This window comes from Melanotaenia boesemani, chromosome 7 (assembly GCF_017639745.1).
Source record: "Melanotaenia boesemani isolate fMelBoe1 chromosome 7, fMelBoe1.pri, whole genome shotgun sequence".
Classification (NCBI taxonomy): Eukaryota; Metazoa; Chordata; class Actinopteri; order Atheriniformes; family Melanotaeniidae; genus Melanotaenia; species Melanotaenia boesemani.
The window spans coordinates 853,016-871,701 of NC_055688.1; the positions used below are offsets into that span (position 1 = coordinate 853,016).

The 18,686-nt window shown below is 42.0% G+C and overlaps 1 protein-coding gene across 4 annotated transcripts in view; it reads right to left on the reverse strand.

Moving 5' to 3' along the window:
* Nucleotides 1-18,686, reverse strand: part of csnk1a1 (casein kinase 1, alpha 1) — a 51,218-nt gene that overhangs the window by 14,262 nt on the left and 18,270 nt on the right. For 3 of the 4 annotated variants that reach the window (XM_041991245.1, XM_041991247.1, XM_041991246.1), the window contains exons 5-6: nucleotides 6,751-6,834; nucleotides 785-924 (exon numbers count right to left, since the gene is read on the reverse strand). In XM_041991245.1, coding sequence (XP_041847179.1) covers nucleotides 785-924; nucleotides 6,751-6,834 — 224 coding nt within the window. The remainder of the gene's footprint in view (nucleotides 1-784; nucleotides 925-6,750; nucleotides 6,835-18,686) is intronic. The other variant, XM_041991248.1, reaches the window with a different exon arrangement.

An 18,686-nucleotide genomic window follows, 5' to 3' on the forward strand; every position in this document is an offset into this window, starting at 1 on the left:
TCTCCCGGGAAAAAAAAAAGATCATATCTAAGCGAATAGATGGTGAAAAAAAGAAAGAAGGAGTTGAGTGTATCCCAGTGTAGCAGAGTAAGCTGTGTTGTTTCTTCACAAATTTACTGAAGTAAAAATACAGAAAAAACACTTAGGAACACTTAAAAAAATAAGTAATTAAGGTTGTACGTGGTTTAAACGCATCTCTGGTTGTGTTATCCAGATCCTCTTCTATCAGCAGTTAGCTAGCTAGAGGCTAGTCCGAGGCTAATGCATAACATTTATGATATCCCAGTGGATATCAGAGGGGCACATCTAAAAACAGAGATCATCAAATCCAGACCTCTTGAGCTAGTGTCCTGCAGGTTTTCAACATGTCCCTCCTGCAACACACCTGACTCCAATAATGGGTTGTTAAGAGGCTGGTGCAGACCTTGATAAAAGCAGTTTCATTTGAACCACGTGCGTTGCAGGAGGGACACAGTGAAAACCTTCAGGACACTTACTTAAGAGGTCCGGAGTAGGTGATCCCTGTCATAAAACTTCCCTGGGCATAACTCAGTAAAACTACATTTTTAAAGAAACGTCTCTGAATTAGACTTATTGTGACTTTAAGCACTGTCCTGGACTCGGTCTGTCCACAACCACCTGGATTTATGGCTACATCACAATGGACTGCAATCTCACCATTTCTCCGTAAACCTCACACTTCCACCACAACTCAGGCCTGTGGGGTACAGAAATACTCAGATTACTCTGCAGTGAAAGCAGAGGATGACATGTTGGCACAGACCTCTGTTCGATGCCCAAGTGTGCGTTGATGGAGGCATAGCGGGCTGTGCCGGTCAGGTTCTTGTCTTCTCTGTAGGGGATGTGTTGTCGTGTACGGTTGTCTCTGTACTTCTTCGCCAAACCAAAGTCGATAAGGAACAACTGTCAGATGAAGAGAAGACAGGATCTTCAGTCTCTGCTGGTTATCATTAAATAAATCAATAAAAACTGAACAACAACAAGTTTTTAGTCATCAACTTTTCCTCTGCCAGGTAAATCTGATCCCAGTGGTGTTAAACTTGTCACTGATTGATGATCACTGCACAGATTTATAGATGGAGAGAATCTACTGATATTTTCTATGTGAAGAAGCTTCACTCAAACTTTCAGTTTCTATGATCTGTGAAACAGCTGTTGTAAATATTAACAGGAGGTTTAACAGGACTCTCATCATAATAACAGAGTTTATCTGATATTGATGATCACATTGTACCATTCAGTTCCTGCTCATCTCAACAACACTGACTGCATGGTGTGTGGTTAACAGCCAGTCATCAAGAAAACAAGGAGATGGACTGAACATCGTCTAAAGGCTGACACACAAACAGTGAGGAGGCCCAGACTGGTGGTCCACCAGCTACCTGCCCATGTTTCCAGCTCCATTCTTCACCTCTCAGACATGTCTGTCAGAATGGCAGAAAAGTTTTATAGTGTATATTCTCCCATCATTATGAAAACTATCCATATGACGGTGTGAAGTGTTGAATGGAAGCAGAAGAACATCTGACTTTTCTCCACAATGAAGCCGACTGATAGTTGCTGTTACACTGAGAATAATTTTCACCAAAAAATTTTCACCTCTAGCTAACCAACAACATTAACCAGTGCATAATCTCTTCCTCATCATCTAACTGGACTGTGGTTAGCTTTAAACTGAGCTACACAATGAAATCTGATGGTGCTGAGGCTGTATGCAGTAACTGTACGCAGGTTAAACCAGCTAGTTTCATCAGCAATTGGCCGTCGGCTGAGTGAAGGAGATCGGCTGGTACATGCTGATGTGACATTGCATCAAGCTGACAGATAAAACATAAACCAAGCATCAACTAACGCTGAGACAAAGCTTACAGTCCAAACTAGACACCAAACAGAAGCTCAGTTTTTTAAAACATTGTTTTAATTTTCCACTAACCAGATCTAGAGTAAATTTTTTACATCAGTCTTCGTGAGACTTCTGACTCCAAGAGAAACAGATCATTCCTCAGCTATCTGAAGATACAAGCCACACCCTGACCCATGTCTACAGCAGCACATCTCAGCAGTCTTACAGCTCATCTTTCTCCCAGTCCACCATACATCCACATTAAACCGAAGAGAGCTTGTTGTGAGACAATGACCTGGACCAAGTTTCCATGACAACCTCCTCCAGGTTTCTAAAATGTCAGGAGAAGGTAAATAATCCACCGCTCTGACGGATTGGTTTATCACTACTAACGGTCCAGAGGCAGTCTGAGCTCTGCTGTTCACATGGACCAGCTAGAAACGTCACTTTGTGGTGGATCAGGGTGAACCATATGGTCCACCACACAGGAAATAAACTAAACCAGCTGAGTTCAGTCAGTTCAGAGGCTGGAGGCTGTATTCTGCTGGATTCAAGAGAGGGAATAAACTTTTGTTCTTCAACCTAATTTCAAAATAATATAGGCGATTGGAAGTCTACAGTCAGGATTTTGGTATGCCCATTAAGGATGTCACCATTACTTAATTTTATTATTATTCACAGTATTATCATGATGTTACTGCTTCTGTTTTCATGGGAAAGTACAGCAGAGGAAGAGTTTTCTCCACCAAACTAACAGATTTAATCATCCTGATGGGATTTCTTTGCTTCTAGAAAAAATTAGCCTGCTGTTTCTCAGTTCTAACATCAGCGACTGGGCATGAGGTCCATGTCTTTAGTGGTTAGTGTTGGATGCTCTGTAGCAGAAAGCATATTAAACTCCAGATATTGCTCTAGTTTCTTTCTTTCTACTGTTCCAGTATTATTTCTGTCAAACAGCAGCTATTCTGATAAAAGAAGCTGGAAGTCAGAGCTAACTGGATGTTTTCCTGCTTTCTACAGAAATGTTCAAAAGCATTTTCATGTAGTAGTTTCCAGAAAGAAGCCTGCAAGATCAAGGTAGAGGTCCTGTAGCCTTTTCATATGTTTTCTCTGAGAGAAATCTACAACTAATATGTAGGATTTAGTTTGTCTTTACACAGTACATATTTAGATGGAATGAGACTTTACACTGTTCCATTATTTTGTTATGTTGGAAACAAAAGATAGAAATAGAAAACTTGGAGACCTAAAAAGAGTTTTCATGTAGTTTTAAACATTTACATTGTTGGGAAATTTATTCATGTAGAATTACCCTGATCATTTCTCAGACAATAATTCTACCAAGAAAATCTAGAATATTCATTTAAAATAATGTAACCACCATGTTTTGCATTAATGAAACAACATCACACTGAGTCCTGGCCAGCAACTCCCCGCTCGTCACGCTCTGAGGATCCAGCCTGGATTAACTTCCCTATGGTTCTCCTCCTGATAGCTCCTGCAGGTTTGATTCAGATTATTAAGGTTGTTCCTCCTGCAGCCACTACGATGCCACGACGGTGCCACGACAGTTCCAGGACAGAGCCACGACGGTGCCACGACAGTTCCAGGCCAGAGCCACGACGGTGCCACGACAGTTCCAGGACAGAGCCACGACGGTGCCACGACAGTTCCAGGCCAGAGCCACGACGGTGCCACGACAGTTCCAGGACAGAGCCACGACGGTGCCACGACAGTTCCAGGACAGAGCCACGACGGTGCCACGACAGTTCCAGGACAGAGCCACGACGGTGCCACGACAGTTCCAGGACAGAGCCACGACGGTGCCACGACAGTTCCAGGACAGAGCCACGACAGTTCCAGGCCAGAGCCACGACAGTGCCACGACAGTTCCAGGACAGAGTCACGACGGTGCCACGACAGTTCCAGGACAGAGCCACGACGGTGCCACGACAGTTCCAGGACAGAGTCACGACGGTGCCACGACAGTTCCAGGACAGAGCCACGACGGTGCCACGACAGTTTCAGGACAGAGCCACGACGGTGCCACGACAGTTCCAGGACAGAGCCACGACGGTGCCACGACAGTTTCAGGACAGAGCCACGACAGTGCCACGACAGTTCCAGGACAGAGTCACGACGGTGCCACGACAGTTCCAGGACAGAGCCACGACGGTGCCACGACAGTTTCAGGACAGAGCCACGACGGTGCCACGACAGTTCCAGGACAGAGCCACGACGGTGCCACGACAGTTTCAGGACAGAGCCACGACGGTGCCACGACAGTTCCAGGACAGAGTCACGACGGTGCCACGACAGTTCCAGGACAGAGCCACGACTGTGCCACGACAGTTCCAGGACAGAGCCACGACAGTTTCAGGACAGAGCCACGACGGTGCCACGACAGTTCCAGGACAGAGTCACGACGGTGCCACGACAGTTCCAGGACAGAGCCACGACTGTGCCACGACAGTTCCAGGACAGAGCCACGACGGTGCCACGACAGTTCCAGGACAGAGCCACGACGGTGCCACGACAGTTCCAGGACAGAGCCACGACGGTGCCACGACAGAGTCTTGACAGAGTCACGACGGTGCCATGACAGAGTCTTGCCAGAGCCCTGGCGGTGCCACGACAAAGCCACAACGGGGCCACCACAGTATCGACAGAGCCAAGACGGTGCCACGACAGAGTCTTGACAGAGTCACAACGGTGCCACGACAGAGTCTTGCCAGAGCCATGGCGGTGCCACGACAGAGCCACAACGGTGCCACCACAGTCTCGACAGAGCCACGACAGTCTTGACAGAGTCATGACGTTGCCACGACGATGCCATGACAGAGCCACGACGGTGCCATGACAGAGTCTTGCCAGAGCCACGACGATGCCACAACAGAACGGTGACGGTGCCATGACAGGGCCACGACTGTGCCACAACAGAGCCACAACGGTGCCACGACAGTCTTGACAGAGCCACAACGGTGCCACGACAGAGCCACAGCAGAGCCACGACGGTGCCACGACAGAGCCACAACGGTGCCACGACGGTGCCACGACAGAGTCTTGACAGAGCCACGACGGAGCCACGACAGTCTTGACAGAGCCACGACGGTGCCACAGGAGTCTTGACAGAGCCACGACAGTGCCACAAGAGTCTTGACAGAGCCACGACGGAGCAACAACAGAGTCTTGACAGAGCCACAACAGTCTTGACAGAGCCACGATGGTTCCACAACAGAGTCTTGACGGAACCACGACAGAGCCACGACGCAGCCATAACAGAGCCATGACAGTGCCTCAACAGTCTTGACAGAGCTACGACGCAGCCATGATAAAACCAAGACGGAATCACGACATAGTCACAATGCAGCCGTGACAGAGCCACGACAGAGCCACGACAGATCCATGTTGCAGCCATGACAAAGCCACATCCCAGCCGTGACAGGGCCATGACAGAATCGTGCAAAACCCAAAACTGAGCCATGACAGATGCACGGCGGAGCCTTGATGGAGCCATGACGCAGCCATGACAGAGCCAAGACAAGAGTCACGATGAGGCTGCAATGGAGTCATGACAGAGTCACAATGGAGCCATGATGCAGCTGTGACAGATCTACGTCACAGCCATGACAGAGTCATGACGGAGCCAACGACAGAGTCACAATGAAGCCTCAACGGGGTCAGGCCAGTTAGGTTGCAACCATGACAGAGCCACAACACAGCTAAGACACTGCCACAAAAAATCCAAGACACGGCCGCGATGCAGCCATGATGCCTAACAGACAGGCCAGTTCCCAATATATATAAAGTTGTACTTTCACAACTTTATTTTGTTCCAGACAGCGATTTGAGGTAACTAACTTTCTACACTCAATGATTAATATATATTGTTCTATCAACAGAAGTTGTTCTGGATCTGCCTTGCCTGGTGAAATAAAGGTTAAATAAATAAAATTATACATGTTCTGTAATGAGGAACATCTACCAGTTAAATTATAACTTTGTGATTCAACCAAAGTGATGTTCTCTGTAGTTTAGGGCTGGGCAATATACTGAGATTTTCAAATATATCAAGACTTTATCAGACGCAAGGTAGAAGGAGGGATATATTTATATTGAGATAGCTTGTTTTAAGTTAAAAGCATCTTTTCTTTTGCATTTTGCAAAGCTGTATCTTTGTTAGGATCATTGAAAAGTATTTTAATTTATTTTGTTTTAGGAGCATTTAATTTAACATGAAGGTACTTTTATTTCAGTCAGCTGTTTTATTGCACATGTGCTGCTGATCCTAAATAAAAGTGTTTTTAGCACTGAAAGCTGTAAATTAGAGTTGTCTCTTTGGTTACTTGACAAAAAATAAAATATATATATTGAGATATATATAGTCTATCGTGATTCAGGTAAAAAATATTGAGATATAAGATACAGATATATATAAGATATTTTAAGCCCGTATGGGTTGTACTGTTTTTATATAAATAAATTTTGTATTATATGTCTTTTAACATGTGCCAAATAAAACAATGAAAATGAAAATGAAAGATTTGGTTCATATCGCCCATCCCTACTGTAATTTATCACTAGCATTTCAGGTGAAACCAGATGTAACTCTCCCCGAGCTCCAAGATTAAGTTTATTTATCATCAACTTCCAACAGAGCAGAACCTGACTGAAGACAAAAAACACCTGAGCAGTATTCCAGGAACTGGGAGTCCTGGTTAAAAAGAAAGCATCCCACTCTAAGAGCATACAGGGTGATGAGTGCAGACATTATGTATTATGCAGGTGCAGGATGGGTGCTAGATCACTTCAAACCAATGTGGTTAGGTATGATAGCAAAGCGAAATGCTGTAGTGAGGCAGCTGGTGTTGTGGTAAAGGTCACACCTGGTTTAATCCTGAGAAAGATGGGTCCTGAGAAGAGCTAACAGCCAAGCTTCTTTTCCTCTTCCCCACTGACGAGTCTAAACACTAGGGCAGACAGTAGAGGGGCAGGGGTCAACATAACACAGCTTCTATCCACCTTAAGTCAAAATCAACATGAGTACAACAGGCTCTTCTGTTTGCACCCACATGGTTTTCTCTCTGATGAACAGCTACAGGTGTGTTGCGCTGTCAGGATGGGCTCAGCCTCTATGGACCCCACAGAAAAAACCTCTTCACGTTTGTGATACAGATATGATCTTTCTGGCCATCAGTCTAGAAGAAACCACACGATGGTGACATTCTTCTTTCAGGACAGCCTTACAAAGATCATCCCTGTATGAGAGGCCACTCTCAGACACTTGGATGTGTGACAGGGATCAGAAGGGCCAGCGCTGAGGACAAGCTGGGGGTCAGCGGGGACTGAGGAGGCAAATTACCTCTACAAAACATTTTAAGGGCCCAACAGAAACATGAAGGACACTGGGAGTTTGGTGAATCTGTACACAGTTAAGTTCCCTCATGTTGTGAGCAACTGCTGCTGTTGGGAATAGAAACGGTGCCTTTACTGACATTTGTCTTACTTGCACACAGATTATTGTACAAAAGCAGCCAAACACAGATTCATCTTCAGGAAGGAAGCTTGAGCACTACAGGTTTGTTTTGTCCGACTATTTAAAGAGCGGTTTCTGATGAGGCTCAGCGAGGGTCAACAGGACGGGTTACATTGTGGCGTTTGAAGATTTAGATCAGAAATGGACACAAATTTAATATGACCTAATGAAAATTTAACTTTCCTGTCTGAGCCGAGAAACTGACATCTGCCCACACATTCACAGAGTTGACAAGAAGTCCTGAAGACGAGGGCTCCACGCCTTTATTTAGGTTTATTTCTGTTGGAACTACTTCCACTGGATTACAAACCCTAGCAAATTGCTACTCTCTGGTAACTCTATGCAGACCATCTTTATTTTTCAGACCAATTCCAGACCGATGAACGTGTCTGGTTCACATTTATTTAGCTTCTTTTTCAAATATCTTTTCAGATTTGGTTTGTTAATGACAGGAACTCTGACTAAACTGCACTGTTAATTATATAAGTTATAATAAATGTCAGGCATTAGAAAGTCATGGTTTCTTAGCACATACCACCACACGCTGTTCAATTACATCCAACGAGTTAAACTATTAAAACTCCAAACCAGTATAAACCAGTGTGTAGCAGCTTTTAATCCCAGTATAAACCAGTCTGCAGCAGCTTTTAATCCCAGTATAAACCAGTCTGTAGAAGCTTTTAATCCCAGTATAAACCACTGTGAAGCAGCTTTTAATCCCATTATAAACCAGTCTGTAGAAGCTTTTAATCCCAGTATAAACCAGTGTGTAGCAGCTTTTAATCCCAGTATAAACCAGTGTGTAGCTGCTTTTAATCCCAGTATAAACCAGTCTGTAGCAGCTTTTAATCCCAGTATAAACCAGTCTGTAGAAGCTTTTAATCCCAGTATAAACCAGTCTGTAACAGCTTTTAATCCCAGTATAAACCAGTCTGTAGAAGCTTTTAATCCCAGTATAAACCAGTCTGTAACAGCTTTTAATCCCAGTATAAACCAGTCTGTAGAAGCTTTTAATCCCAGTATAAACCAGTCTGTAACAGCTTTTAATCCCAGTATAAACCAGTCTATAACAGCTTTTAATCCCAGTAGAAACCAGTGTTGTAGCAGCTTTTAATCCCAGTATAAACCAGTCTGTAGCAGCTTTTAATCCCAGTATAAACCAGTGTGAAGCAGCTATTAATCCCAGCATAAACCAGTCTGTAGCAGCTTTTAATCCCAGTATAAACCAGTGTGTAGCACCTTTTAATCCCAGAATAAACCAGTCTGTAGAAGCTTTTAATCCCAGTATAAACCAGTCTGTGGCAGCTTTTAATCCCAGTATAAACCAGTCTGTAGCAGCTTTTAATCCCAGTACAAAACCAGTCTGTAACAGCTTTTAATCCCAGTATAAACCAGTCTGTAGCAGCTTTTAATCCCAGTATAAACCGGTCTGTAGCAGCTTTTAATCCCAGTATAAACCAGTCTGTAGCAGCTTTTAATCCCAGTATAAACCAGTCTGTAACAGCTTTTAATCCCAGTATAAACCACTCTGTAACAGCTTTCAATCCCAGTATAAACCAGTGTTTTAGCAGCTTTTAATCCCAGTATAAACCAGTCTGTAACATCTTTTAATCCCAGTATAAACCAGTCTGTAGCAGCTTTTAATCCCATGATAAACCGGTCTTGAGCAGCTTTTAATCCCAGTATAAACCAGTGTTGTAGCAGCTGATAATCCCAGTATAAACCAGTCTGTAGCAGCTTTTAATCCCATGATAAACCGGTCTTGAGCAGCTTTTAATCCCAGTATAAACCAGTGTGAAGCAGCTTTTAATCCCATTATAAACCAGTCTGTAGAAGCTTTTAATCCCAGTATAAACCAGTGTGTAGCAGCTTTTAATCCCAGTATAAACCAGTGTGTAGCTGCTTTTAATCCCAGTATAAACCAGTCTGTAGCAGCTTTTAATCCCAGTATAAACCAGTCTGTAGAAGCTTTTAATCCCAGTAGAAACCAGTCTGTAACAGCTTTTAATCCCAGTATAAACCAGTCTGTAGAAGCTTTTAATCCCAGTATAAACCAGTCTGTAACAGCTTTTAATCCCAGTATAAACCAGTCTGTAGAAGCTTTTAATCCCAGTATAAACCAGTCTGTAGAAGCTTTTAATCCCAGTAGAAACCAGTCTGTAACAGCTTTTAATCCCAGTATAAACCAGTCTGTAGAAGCTTTTAATCCCAGTATAAACCAGTCTGTAACAGCTTTTAATCCCAGTATAAACCAGTCTGTAGAAGCTTTTAATCCCAGTATAAACCAGTCTGTAACAGCTTTTAATCCCAGTATAAACCAGTCTATAACAGCTTTTAATCCCAGTAGAAACCAGTGTTGTAGCAGCTTTTAATCCCAGTATAAACCAGTCTGTAGCAGCTTTTAATCCCAGTATAAACCAGTGTGAAGCAGCTATTAATCCCAGCATAAACCAGTCTGTAGCAGCTTTTAATCCCAGTATAAACCAGTGTGTAGCACCTTTTAATCCCAGAATAAACCAATCTGTAGCAGCTTTTAATCCCAGTATAAACCAGTTTGTAGCATCTTTTAATCCCAGTATAAACCAGTGTGTAGCTGCTTTTAATCCCAGTATAAACCAGTGTGTAGCTGCTTTTAATCCCAGTATAAACCAGTCTGTAGCAGCTTTTAATCCCAGTATAAACCAGTCTGTAGCAGCTTTTAATCCCAGTATAAACCAGTCTGTAACAGCTTTTAATCCCAGTATAAACCAGTCTGTAGAAGCTTTTAATCCCAGTATAAACCAGTCTGTAACAGCTTTTAATCCCAGTATAAACCAGTCTGTAGAAGCTTTTAATCCCAGTATAAACCAGTCTGTAACAGCTTTTAATCCCAGTATAAACCAGTCTATAACAGCTTTTAATCCCAGTAGAAACCAGTGTTGTAGCAGCTTTTAATCCCAGTATAAACCAGTCTGTAGCAGCTTTTAATCCCAGTATAAACCAGTGTGAAGCAGCTATTAATCCCAGCATAAACCAGTCTGTAGCAGCTTTTAATCCCAGTATAAACCAGTGTGTAGCACCTTTTAATCCCAGAATAAACCAATCTGTAGAAGCTTTTAATCCCAGTATAAACCAGTCTGTGGCAGCTTTTAATCCCAGTATAAACCAGTCTGTAGCAGCTTTTAATCCCAGTACAAAACCAGTCTGTAACAGCTTTTAATCCCAGTATAAACCAGTCTATAACAGCTTTTAATCCCAGTAGAAACCAGTGTTGTAGCAGCTTTTAATCCCAGTATAAACCAGTCTGTAGCAGCTTTTAATCCCAGTATAAACCAGTGTGAAGCAGCTATTAATCCCAGCATAAACCAGTCTGTAGCAGCTTTTAATCCCAGTATAAACCAGTGTGTAGCACCTTTTAATCCCAGAATAAACCAATCTGTAGAAGCTTTTAATCCCAGTATAAACCAGTCTGTGGCAGCTTTTAATCCCAGTATAAACCAGTCTGTAGCAGCTTTTAATCCCAGTACAAAACCAGTCTGTAACAGCTTTTAATCCCAGTATAAACCAGTCTGTAGCAGCTTTTAATCCCAGTATAAACCGGTCTGTAGCAGCTTTTAATCCCAGTATAAACCAGTCTGTAGCAGCTTTTAATCCCAGTATAAACCAGTCTGTAACAGCTTTTAATCCCAGTATAAACCACTCTGTAACAGCTTTCAATCCCAGTATAAACCAGTGTTTTAGCAGCTTTTAATCCCAGTATAAACCAGTCTGTAACATCTTTTAATCCCAGTATAAACCAGTCTGTAGCAGCTTTTAATCCCATGATAAACCGGTCTTGAGCAGCTTTTAATCCCAGTATAAACCAGTGTTGTAGCAGCTGATAATCCCAGTATAAACCAGTCTGTAGCAGCTTTTAATCCCATGATAAACCGGTCTTGAGCAGCTTTTAATCCCAGTATAAACCAGTGTGAAGCAGCTTTTAATCCCATTATAAACCAGTCTGTAGAAGCTTTTAATCCCAGTATAAACCAGTGTGTAGCAGCTTTTAATCCCAGTATAAACCAGTGTGTAGCTGCTTTTAATCCCAGTATAAACCAGTCTGTAGCAGCTTTTAATCCCAGTATAAACCAGTCTGTAGAAGCTTTTAATCCCAGTAGAAACCAGTCTGTAACAGCTTTTAATCCCAGTATAAACCAGTCTGTAGAAGCTTTTAATCCCAGTATAAACCAGTCTGTAACAGCTTTTAATCCCAGTATAAACCAGTCTGTAGAAGCTTTTAATCCCAGTATAAACCAGTCTGTAACAGCTTTTAATCCCAGTATAAACCAGTCTATAACAGCTTTTAATCCCAGTAGAAACCAGTGTTGTAGCAGCTTTTAATCCCAGTATAAACCAGTCTGTAGCAGCTTTTAATCCCAGTATAAACCAGTGTGAAGCAGCTATTAATCCCAGCATAAACCAGTCTGTAGCAGCTTTTAATCCCAGTATAAACCAGTGTGTAGCACCTTTTAATCCCAGAATAAACCAATCTGTAGAAGCTTTTAATCCCAGTATAAACCAGTCTGTGGCAGCTTTTAATCCCAGTATAAACCAGTGTGTAGCTGCTTTTAATCCCAGTATAAACCAGTGTGTAGCTGCTTTTAATCCCAGTATAAACCAGTCTGTAGCAGCTTTTAATCCCAGTATAAACCAGTCTGTAGCAGCTTTTAATCCCAGTATAAACCAGTCTGTAACAGCTTTTAATCCCAGTATAAACCAGTCTGTAGAAGCTTTTAATCCCAGTATAAACCAGTCTGTAACAGCTTTTAATCCCAGTATAAACCAGTCTGTAGAAGCTTTTAATCCCAGTATAAACCAGTCTGTAACAGCTTTTAATCCCAGTATAAACCAGTCTATAACAGCTTTTAATCCCAGTAGAAACCAGTGTTGTAGCAGCTTTTAATCCCAGTATAAACCAGTCTGTAGCAGCTTTTAATCCCAGTATAAACCAGTGTGAAGCAGCTATTAATCCCAGCATAAACCAGTCTGTAGCAGCTTTTAATCCCAGTATAAACCAGTGTGTAGCACCTTTTAATCCCAGAATAAACCAATCTGTAGAAGCTTTTAATCCCAGTATAAACCAGTCTGTGGCAGCTTTTAATCCCAGTATAAACCAGTCTGTAGCAGCTTTTAATCCCAGTATAAACCAGTCTGTAACAGCTTTTAATCCCAGTATAAACCAGTCTGTAGCAGCTTTTAATCCCAGTATAAACCGGTCTGTAGCAGCTTTTAATCCCAGTATAAACCAGTCTGTAGCAGCTTTTAATCCCAGTATAAACCAGTCTGTAACAGCTTTTAATCCCAGTATAAACCACTCTGTAACAGCTTTCAATCCCAGTATAAACCAGTGTTTTAGCAGCTTTTAATCCCAGTATAAACCAGTCTGTAACATCTTTTAATCCCAGTATAAACCAGTCTGTAGCAGCTTTTAATCCCATGATAAACCGGTCTTGAGCAGCTTTTAATCCCAGTATAAACCAGTGTTGTAGCAGCTGATAATCCCAGTATAAACCAGTCTGTAGCAGCTTTTAATCCCATGATAAACCGGTCTTGAGCAGCTTTTAATCCCAGTATAAACCAGTGTTGTAGCAGCTGATAATCCCAGTATAAACCAGCCTGTAGAAGCTTTTAATCCCAGTATAAACCAGTCTGTAACAGCTTTTAATCCCAGTATAAACCAGTCTGTAGAAGCTTTTAATCCCAGTATAAACCAGTCTGTGGCAGCTTTTAATCCCAGTATAAACCAGTCTGTGGCAGCTTTTAATCCCAGCATAAACCAGTCTGTAACAGCTTTTAATCCCTGTATAAACCAGTCTGTTGCAGCTTTAATCCCAGTATAAACCAGTGTTTTAGCAGCTTTTAATCCCAGTATAAACCGGTCTGTAGCAGCTTTTAATCCCAGTATAAACCAGTGTTGTAGCAGATTTTAATCCCAGTATAAACCAATCTGTAGAAGCTTTGAATTCCCAGTATAAACCAGTGTGTAGCTGCTTTTAATCCCAGTATAAACCAGTCTGTAGCTGCTTTTAATCCCAGTATAAACCAGTCTGTAGCACCTTTTAATCCCAGTATAAACCAGTGTGTAGCTGCTTTTAATCCCAGTATAAACCAGTCTGTAGCAGCTTTTAATCCCAGTATAAACCGGTCTGTAGCAGCTTTTAATCCCAGTATAAACCAGTGTTGTAGCAGCTTTTAATCCCAGTATAAACCGGTCTGTAGCAGCTTTTAATCCCAGTATAAACCAGTCTGTAACAGCTTTTAATCCCAGTATAAACCAGTCTGCAACAGCTTTTAATCCCAGTATAAACCAGTGTTGTAGCAGCTTTTAATCCCAGTATAAACCAGTCTGTAGAAGCTTTTAATCCCAGTATAAACCAGTCTGTAACATCTTTTAATCCCAGTATAAACCAGTCTGTAGCAGCTTGTAATCCCATGATAAACCGGTCTTGAGCAGCTTTTAATCCCAGTATAAACCAGTGTTGTAGCAGCTGATAATCCCAGTATAAACCAGCCTGTAGAAGCTTTTAATCCCAGTATAAACCAGTCTGTAACAGCTTTTAATCCCAGTATAAACCAGTCTGTAGAAGCTTTTAATCCCAGTATAAACCAGTCTGTGGCAGCTTTTAATCCCAGTATAAACCAGTCTGTGGCAGCTTTTAATCCCAGCATAAACCAGTCTGTAACAGCTTTTAATCCCTGTATAAACCAGTCTGTTGCAGCTTTAATCCCAGTATAAACCAGTGTGTAACAGCTTTTAATCCCAGTATAAACCAGTCTGTAACAGCGTTTAATCCCAGTATAAACCAGTCTGTAGAAGCTTTTAATCCCAGTATAAACCAGTCTGTGGCAGCTTTTAATCCCAGTATAAACCAGTCTGTGGCAGCTTTTAATCCCAGTATAAACCAGTCTGTAACAGCTTTTAATCCCTGTATAAACCAGTCTGTTGCAGCTTTTAATCCCAGTACAAAACCAGTCTGTAACAGCTTTTAATCCCAGTATAAACCAGTCTGTAGCAGCTTTTAATCCCAGTATAAACCAGTCTGTAGCAGCTTTTAATCCCAGTACAAAACCAGTCTGTAGCAGCTTTTAATCCCAGTATAAACCAGTCTGTAGCAGCTTTTAATCCCAGTATAAACCAGTCTGCAGCAGCTTTTAATCCCAGTATAAACCAGTGTTGTAGCAGCTTTTAATCCCAGTATAAACCAGTCTGTAGAAGCTTTTAATCCCAGTATAAACCAGTCTGTAACATCTTTTAATCCCAGTATAAACCAGTCTGTAGCAGCTTTTAATCCCATGATAAACCGGTCTTGAGCAGCTTTTAATCCCAGTATAAACCAGTGTTGTAGCAGCTGATAATCCCAGTATAAACCAGCCTGTAGAAGCTTTTAATCCCAGTATAAACCAGTCTGTAACAGCTTTTAATCCCAGTATAAACCAGTCTGTAGAAGCTTTTAATCCCAGTATAAACCAGTCTGTGGCAGCTTTTAATCCCAGTATAAACCAGTCTGTGGCAGCTTTTAATCCCAGCATAAACCAGTCTGTAACAGCTTTTAATCCCTGTATAAACCAGTCTGTTGCAGCTTTAATCCCAGTATAAACCAGTGTGTAACAGCTTTTAATCCCAGTATAAACCAGTCTGTAACAGCTTTTAATCCCAGTATAAACCAGTCTGTAGAAGCTTTTAATCCCAGTATAAACCAGTCTGTGGCAGCTTTTAATCCCAGTATAAACCAGTCTGTGGCAGCTTTTAATCCCAGTATAAACCAGTCTGTAACAGCTTTTAATCCCTGTATAAACCAGTCTGTTGCAGCTTTTAATCCCAGTACAAAACCAGTCTGTAACAGCTTTTAATCCCAGTATAAACCAGTCTGTAGCAGCTTTTAATCCCAGTATAAACCAGTCTGTAGCAGCTTTTAATCCCAGTACAAAACCAGTCTGTAGCAGCTTTTAATCCCAGTATAAACCAGTCTGTAGCAGCTTTTAATCCCAGTATAAACCAGTCTGCAGCAGCTTTTAATCCCAGTATAAACCGGTCTGTAGCAGCTTTTAATCCCAGTATAAACCGGTCTGTAGCTGCTTTTAATCCCAGTATAAACCAGTCTGTAACAGCTTTTAATCCCAGTATAAACCAGTCTGTAACAGCTTTTAATCCCAGTATAAACCAGTCTGTAGCAGCTTTTAATCCCAGTATAAACCAGTCTGTAGCAGCTTTAAATCCCAGTATAAACCAGTGTTGTAGCAGCTTTTAATCCCAGTATAAACCAGTCTGTAGAAGCTTTTAATCCCATTATAAACCAGTCTGTAACAGCTTTTAATCCCAGTATAAACCAGTGTTGTAGCAGCTTATAATCCCAGTATAAACCAGTCTGTAGAAGGTTTTAATCCAAGTATAAACCAGTCTGTGGCAGCTTTTAATCCCAGTATAAACCAGTCTGTGGCAGCTTTTCATCCCAGCATAAACCAGTCTGTAACAGCTTTTAATCCCAGTATAAACCAGTCTGTGGCAGCTTTTAATCCCAGTATAAACCAGTCTGTAGCAGCTTTTAATCCAAGTATAAACCAGTCTGTAGCAGCTTTTAATCCCAGTATAAACCAGTCTGTAGCAGCTTTTAATCCCAGTACAAAATCAGTCTGTAACAGCTTTTAATCCCAGTATAAACCAGTCTGTAGCAGCTTTTAATCCCAGTATAAACCGGTCTGTAACAGCTTTTAATCCCAGTATAAATCAGTGTGTAACAGCTTTTAATCCCAGTATAAACCAGAGTGTAGCAGCTTTTAATCCCAGTATAAACCAGTCTGTAACAGCTTTTAATCCCAGTATAAATCAGTGTGTAACAGCTTTTAATCCCAGTATAAATCAGTGTGTAACAGCTTTTAATCCCAGTATAAACCAGAGTGTAGCAGCTTTTAATCGCAGTATAAACCAGTGTGTAGCAGCTGTCAGACTGGGAGGTAAAATGATGTAAAATGAATGTATGAATAGATGTAGCAGCATAAAGGTCGACCAGAAGAAGAAAGCAGAATTTATTACTAACAGAACTTTGTAGAAATAACACACAGATCAACAGTGACCAAACCTTTTCTCATCTCATCGTTCTCTCAAGTCTTGGCTTTCAGGAGAAAAAATATTGTTATTGAAACAAACACACAACAGAAACTATTTCCATGTTTCCACTTTTTCCTCATTTCCAGTTATTCCTGCTACTATTTACCTGCTATCCTCACTAAACCAACTCCAGCTCAGCTGCTTTGTGGCGCCACCGTGCATCAGAAACATCTTCTTGGCTTTATTCCAGCCATAGAGGAGCATTATTTTTCTTCTTTTCACACACACATAGAACTTTCTGCTCACTGGTTGATCTTTGGCTGCTCCTGATTGGACGTTACCATCAATCTAAGCTCTCTGATTGGTGGAAAGTCTGACAGGAAGTGGCTTCATCATCATGTCCAGGTCTAAATAGAGACAATAACAAACCCTACTGGGTTAATTTTCTATGTGCAGAAAATGTTAATACACAGACACGGGATCTGGAGAACAGGGAAAGATGGTGCCAGGGTAACACCTCCAGCTCAATATCGACAGATTCAAAAAGCAAGATCACAGGTCTCCATGGTTACTGGCTCACCTTCACAAAGTTGGAAAATGCTCCAACTTCCTGTGAAACTCCTAGACACCAAAATGGGACATGGCCCAGGTCATACTGATCATCAATTCTTTTAAACTGCTTTATATAATTGGTTCATAGCAGAACCTCCTATATTTTCAATCTCACGTTAATGGATAATGAAATTTATCCAATTTGGAAGTCTCCAATGTAAATCATAGGCCAATTTCCAAATCATCTCTTATCTAAGGATTTAGAGTCTGATTAATGATCAGCTTAAGCTCCCTCATGATTGGTCAATTTGGGATTACAAGTTTCCGGATTTCTTGATCTTCTCGCTGAATTTGTGTAGTTTTCGCCAATTTTTAAAAACACCACCCAGTGGATCAAGTTGATGAGAGGCTGATCGAATCATTTCTTCGTTTTCTTCCACAAGCTAATAAAGACACAGAATCATACTAGAACTATCAAAAGAACTCCGACCTGGTGAGTTTAACGGCTGATAGCACCCCTGCTGCCACCTTCAGGTTTGGAGGAGAACTGCAACACAACACTAAAATATGTTCCCCCCGACGCTAGAGTGCAGAGCAAACTCACCAGCATCAGCTACGCCATAACCGACCGCACGCAGACGCCACGCAAGGAGAAATCCGCCTTAAGATCTACCATCCATCCAGATCCTGTCCTATGTCATCAGATATACCAAGCTCCCAGATCCACCATCCATCCAGATTCCTGTCCTACGTCATCAGATCTACCAAGCTCCCAGATCCACCATCCATCCAGATTCCTGTCCTACGTCATCAGATCTACCAAGCTCCCAGATCCACCATCTATCCAGATCCTGTCCTATGTCATCAGATCGACCAAGCTCCCAGATCCCCATCCATCCAGATTCCTGTCCTACGTCATCAGATCTACCAAGCTCCCAGATCCACCATCTATCCAGATCCTGTCCTATGTCATCAGATCGACCAAGCTCCCAGATCCCCATCCATCCAGATCATGTCCTACGTCATCAGATCTACCAAGCTCCCAGATCCCCATCCATCCAGATCATGTCCTACGTCATCAGATCTACCAAGCTCCCAGATCCACCATCTATCCAGATCATGTCCTACGTCATCAGATCTACCAAGCTCCCAGATCCACCATCTATCCAGATCATGTCCTACGTCATCAGATCTACCAAGCTCCCAGATCCCCATCCATCCAGATCATGTCCTATGTCATCAGATCTACCAAGCTCCCAGATCCCCATCCATCCAGAACCTATCCTACGTCATCAGATCTACCAAGCTCCCGGATCAGGCCCCACCTTTCATTTACATGTCTCATATTTACAGAGTACATTATAGCAATGTCTGTGTGACAATGTTTCTGGGACAACTTGAATTTGACACATTGGGTTAAAGATCTAAATTTATCTTCTTATTGGTATATTAATCTGTGTATATAAACAGTCGTTTATTTCTCCACAGCAGCTTGTACAAAATGCAGCTGCTCGTCTCTAAACAACAGTTATGAGCACATCACCCTGGTTTTATCTGGTCTTCACTGGCAGTCCGTGTACTTCAGGATCCATTTTAAATTGCTTTTATGTGTTTGAATGTTGTTACCCTGTTGTACCCCTCTGAGCTCCTCCCCATACACCTTCTCGGGA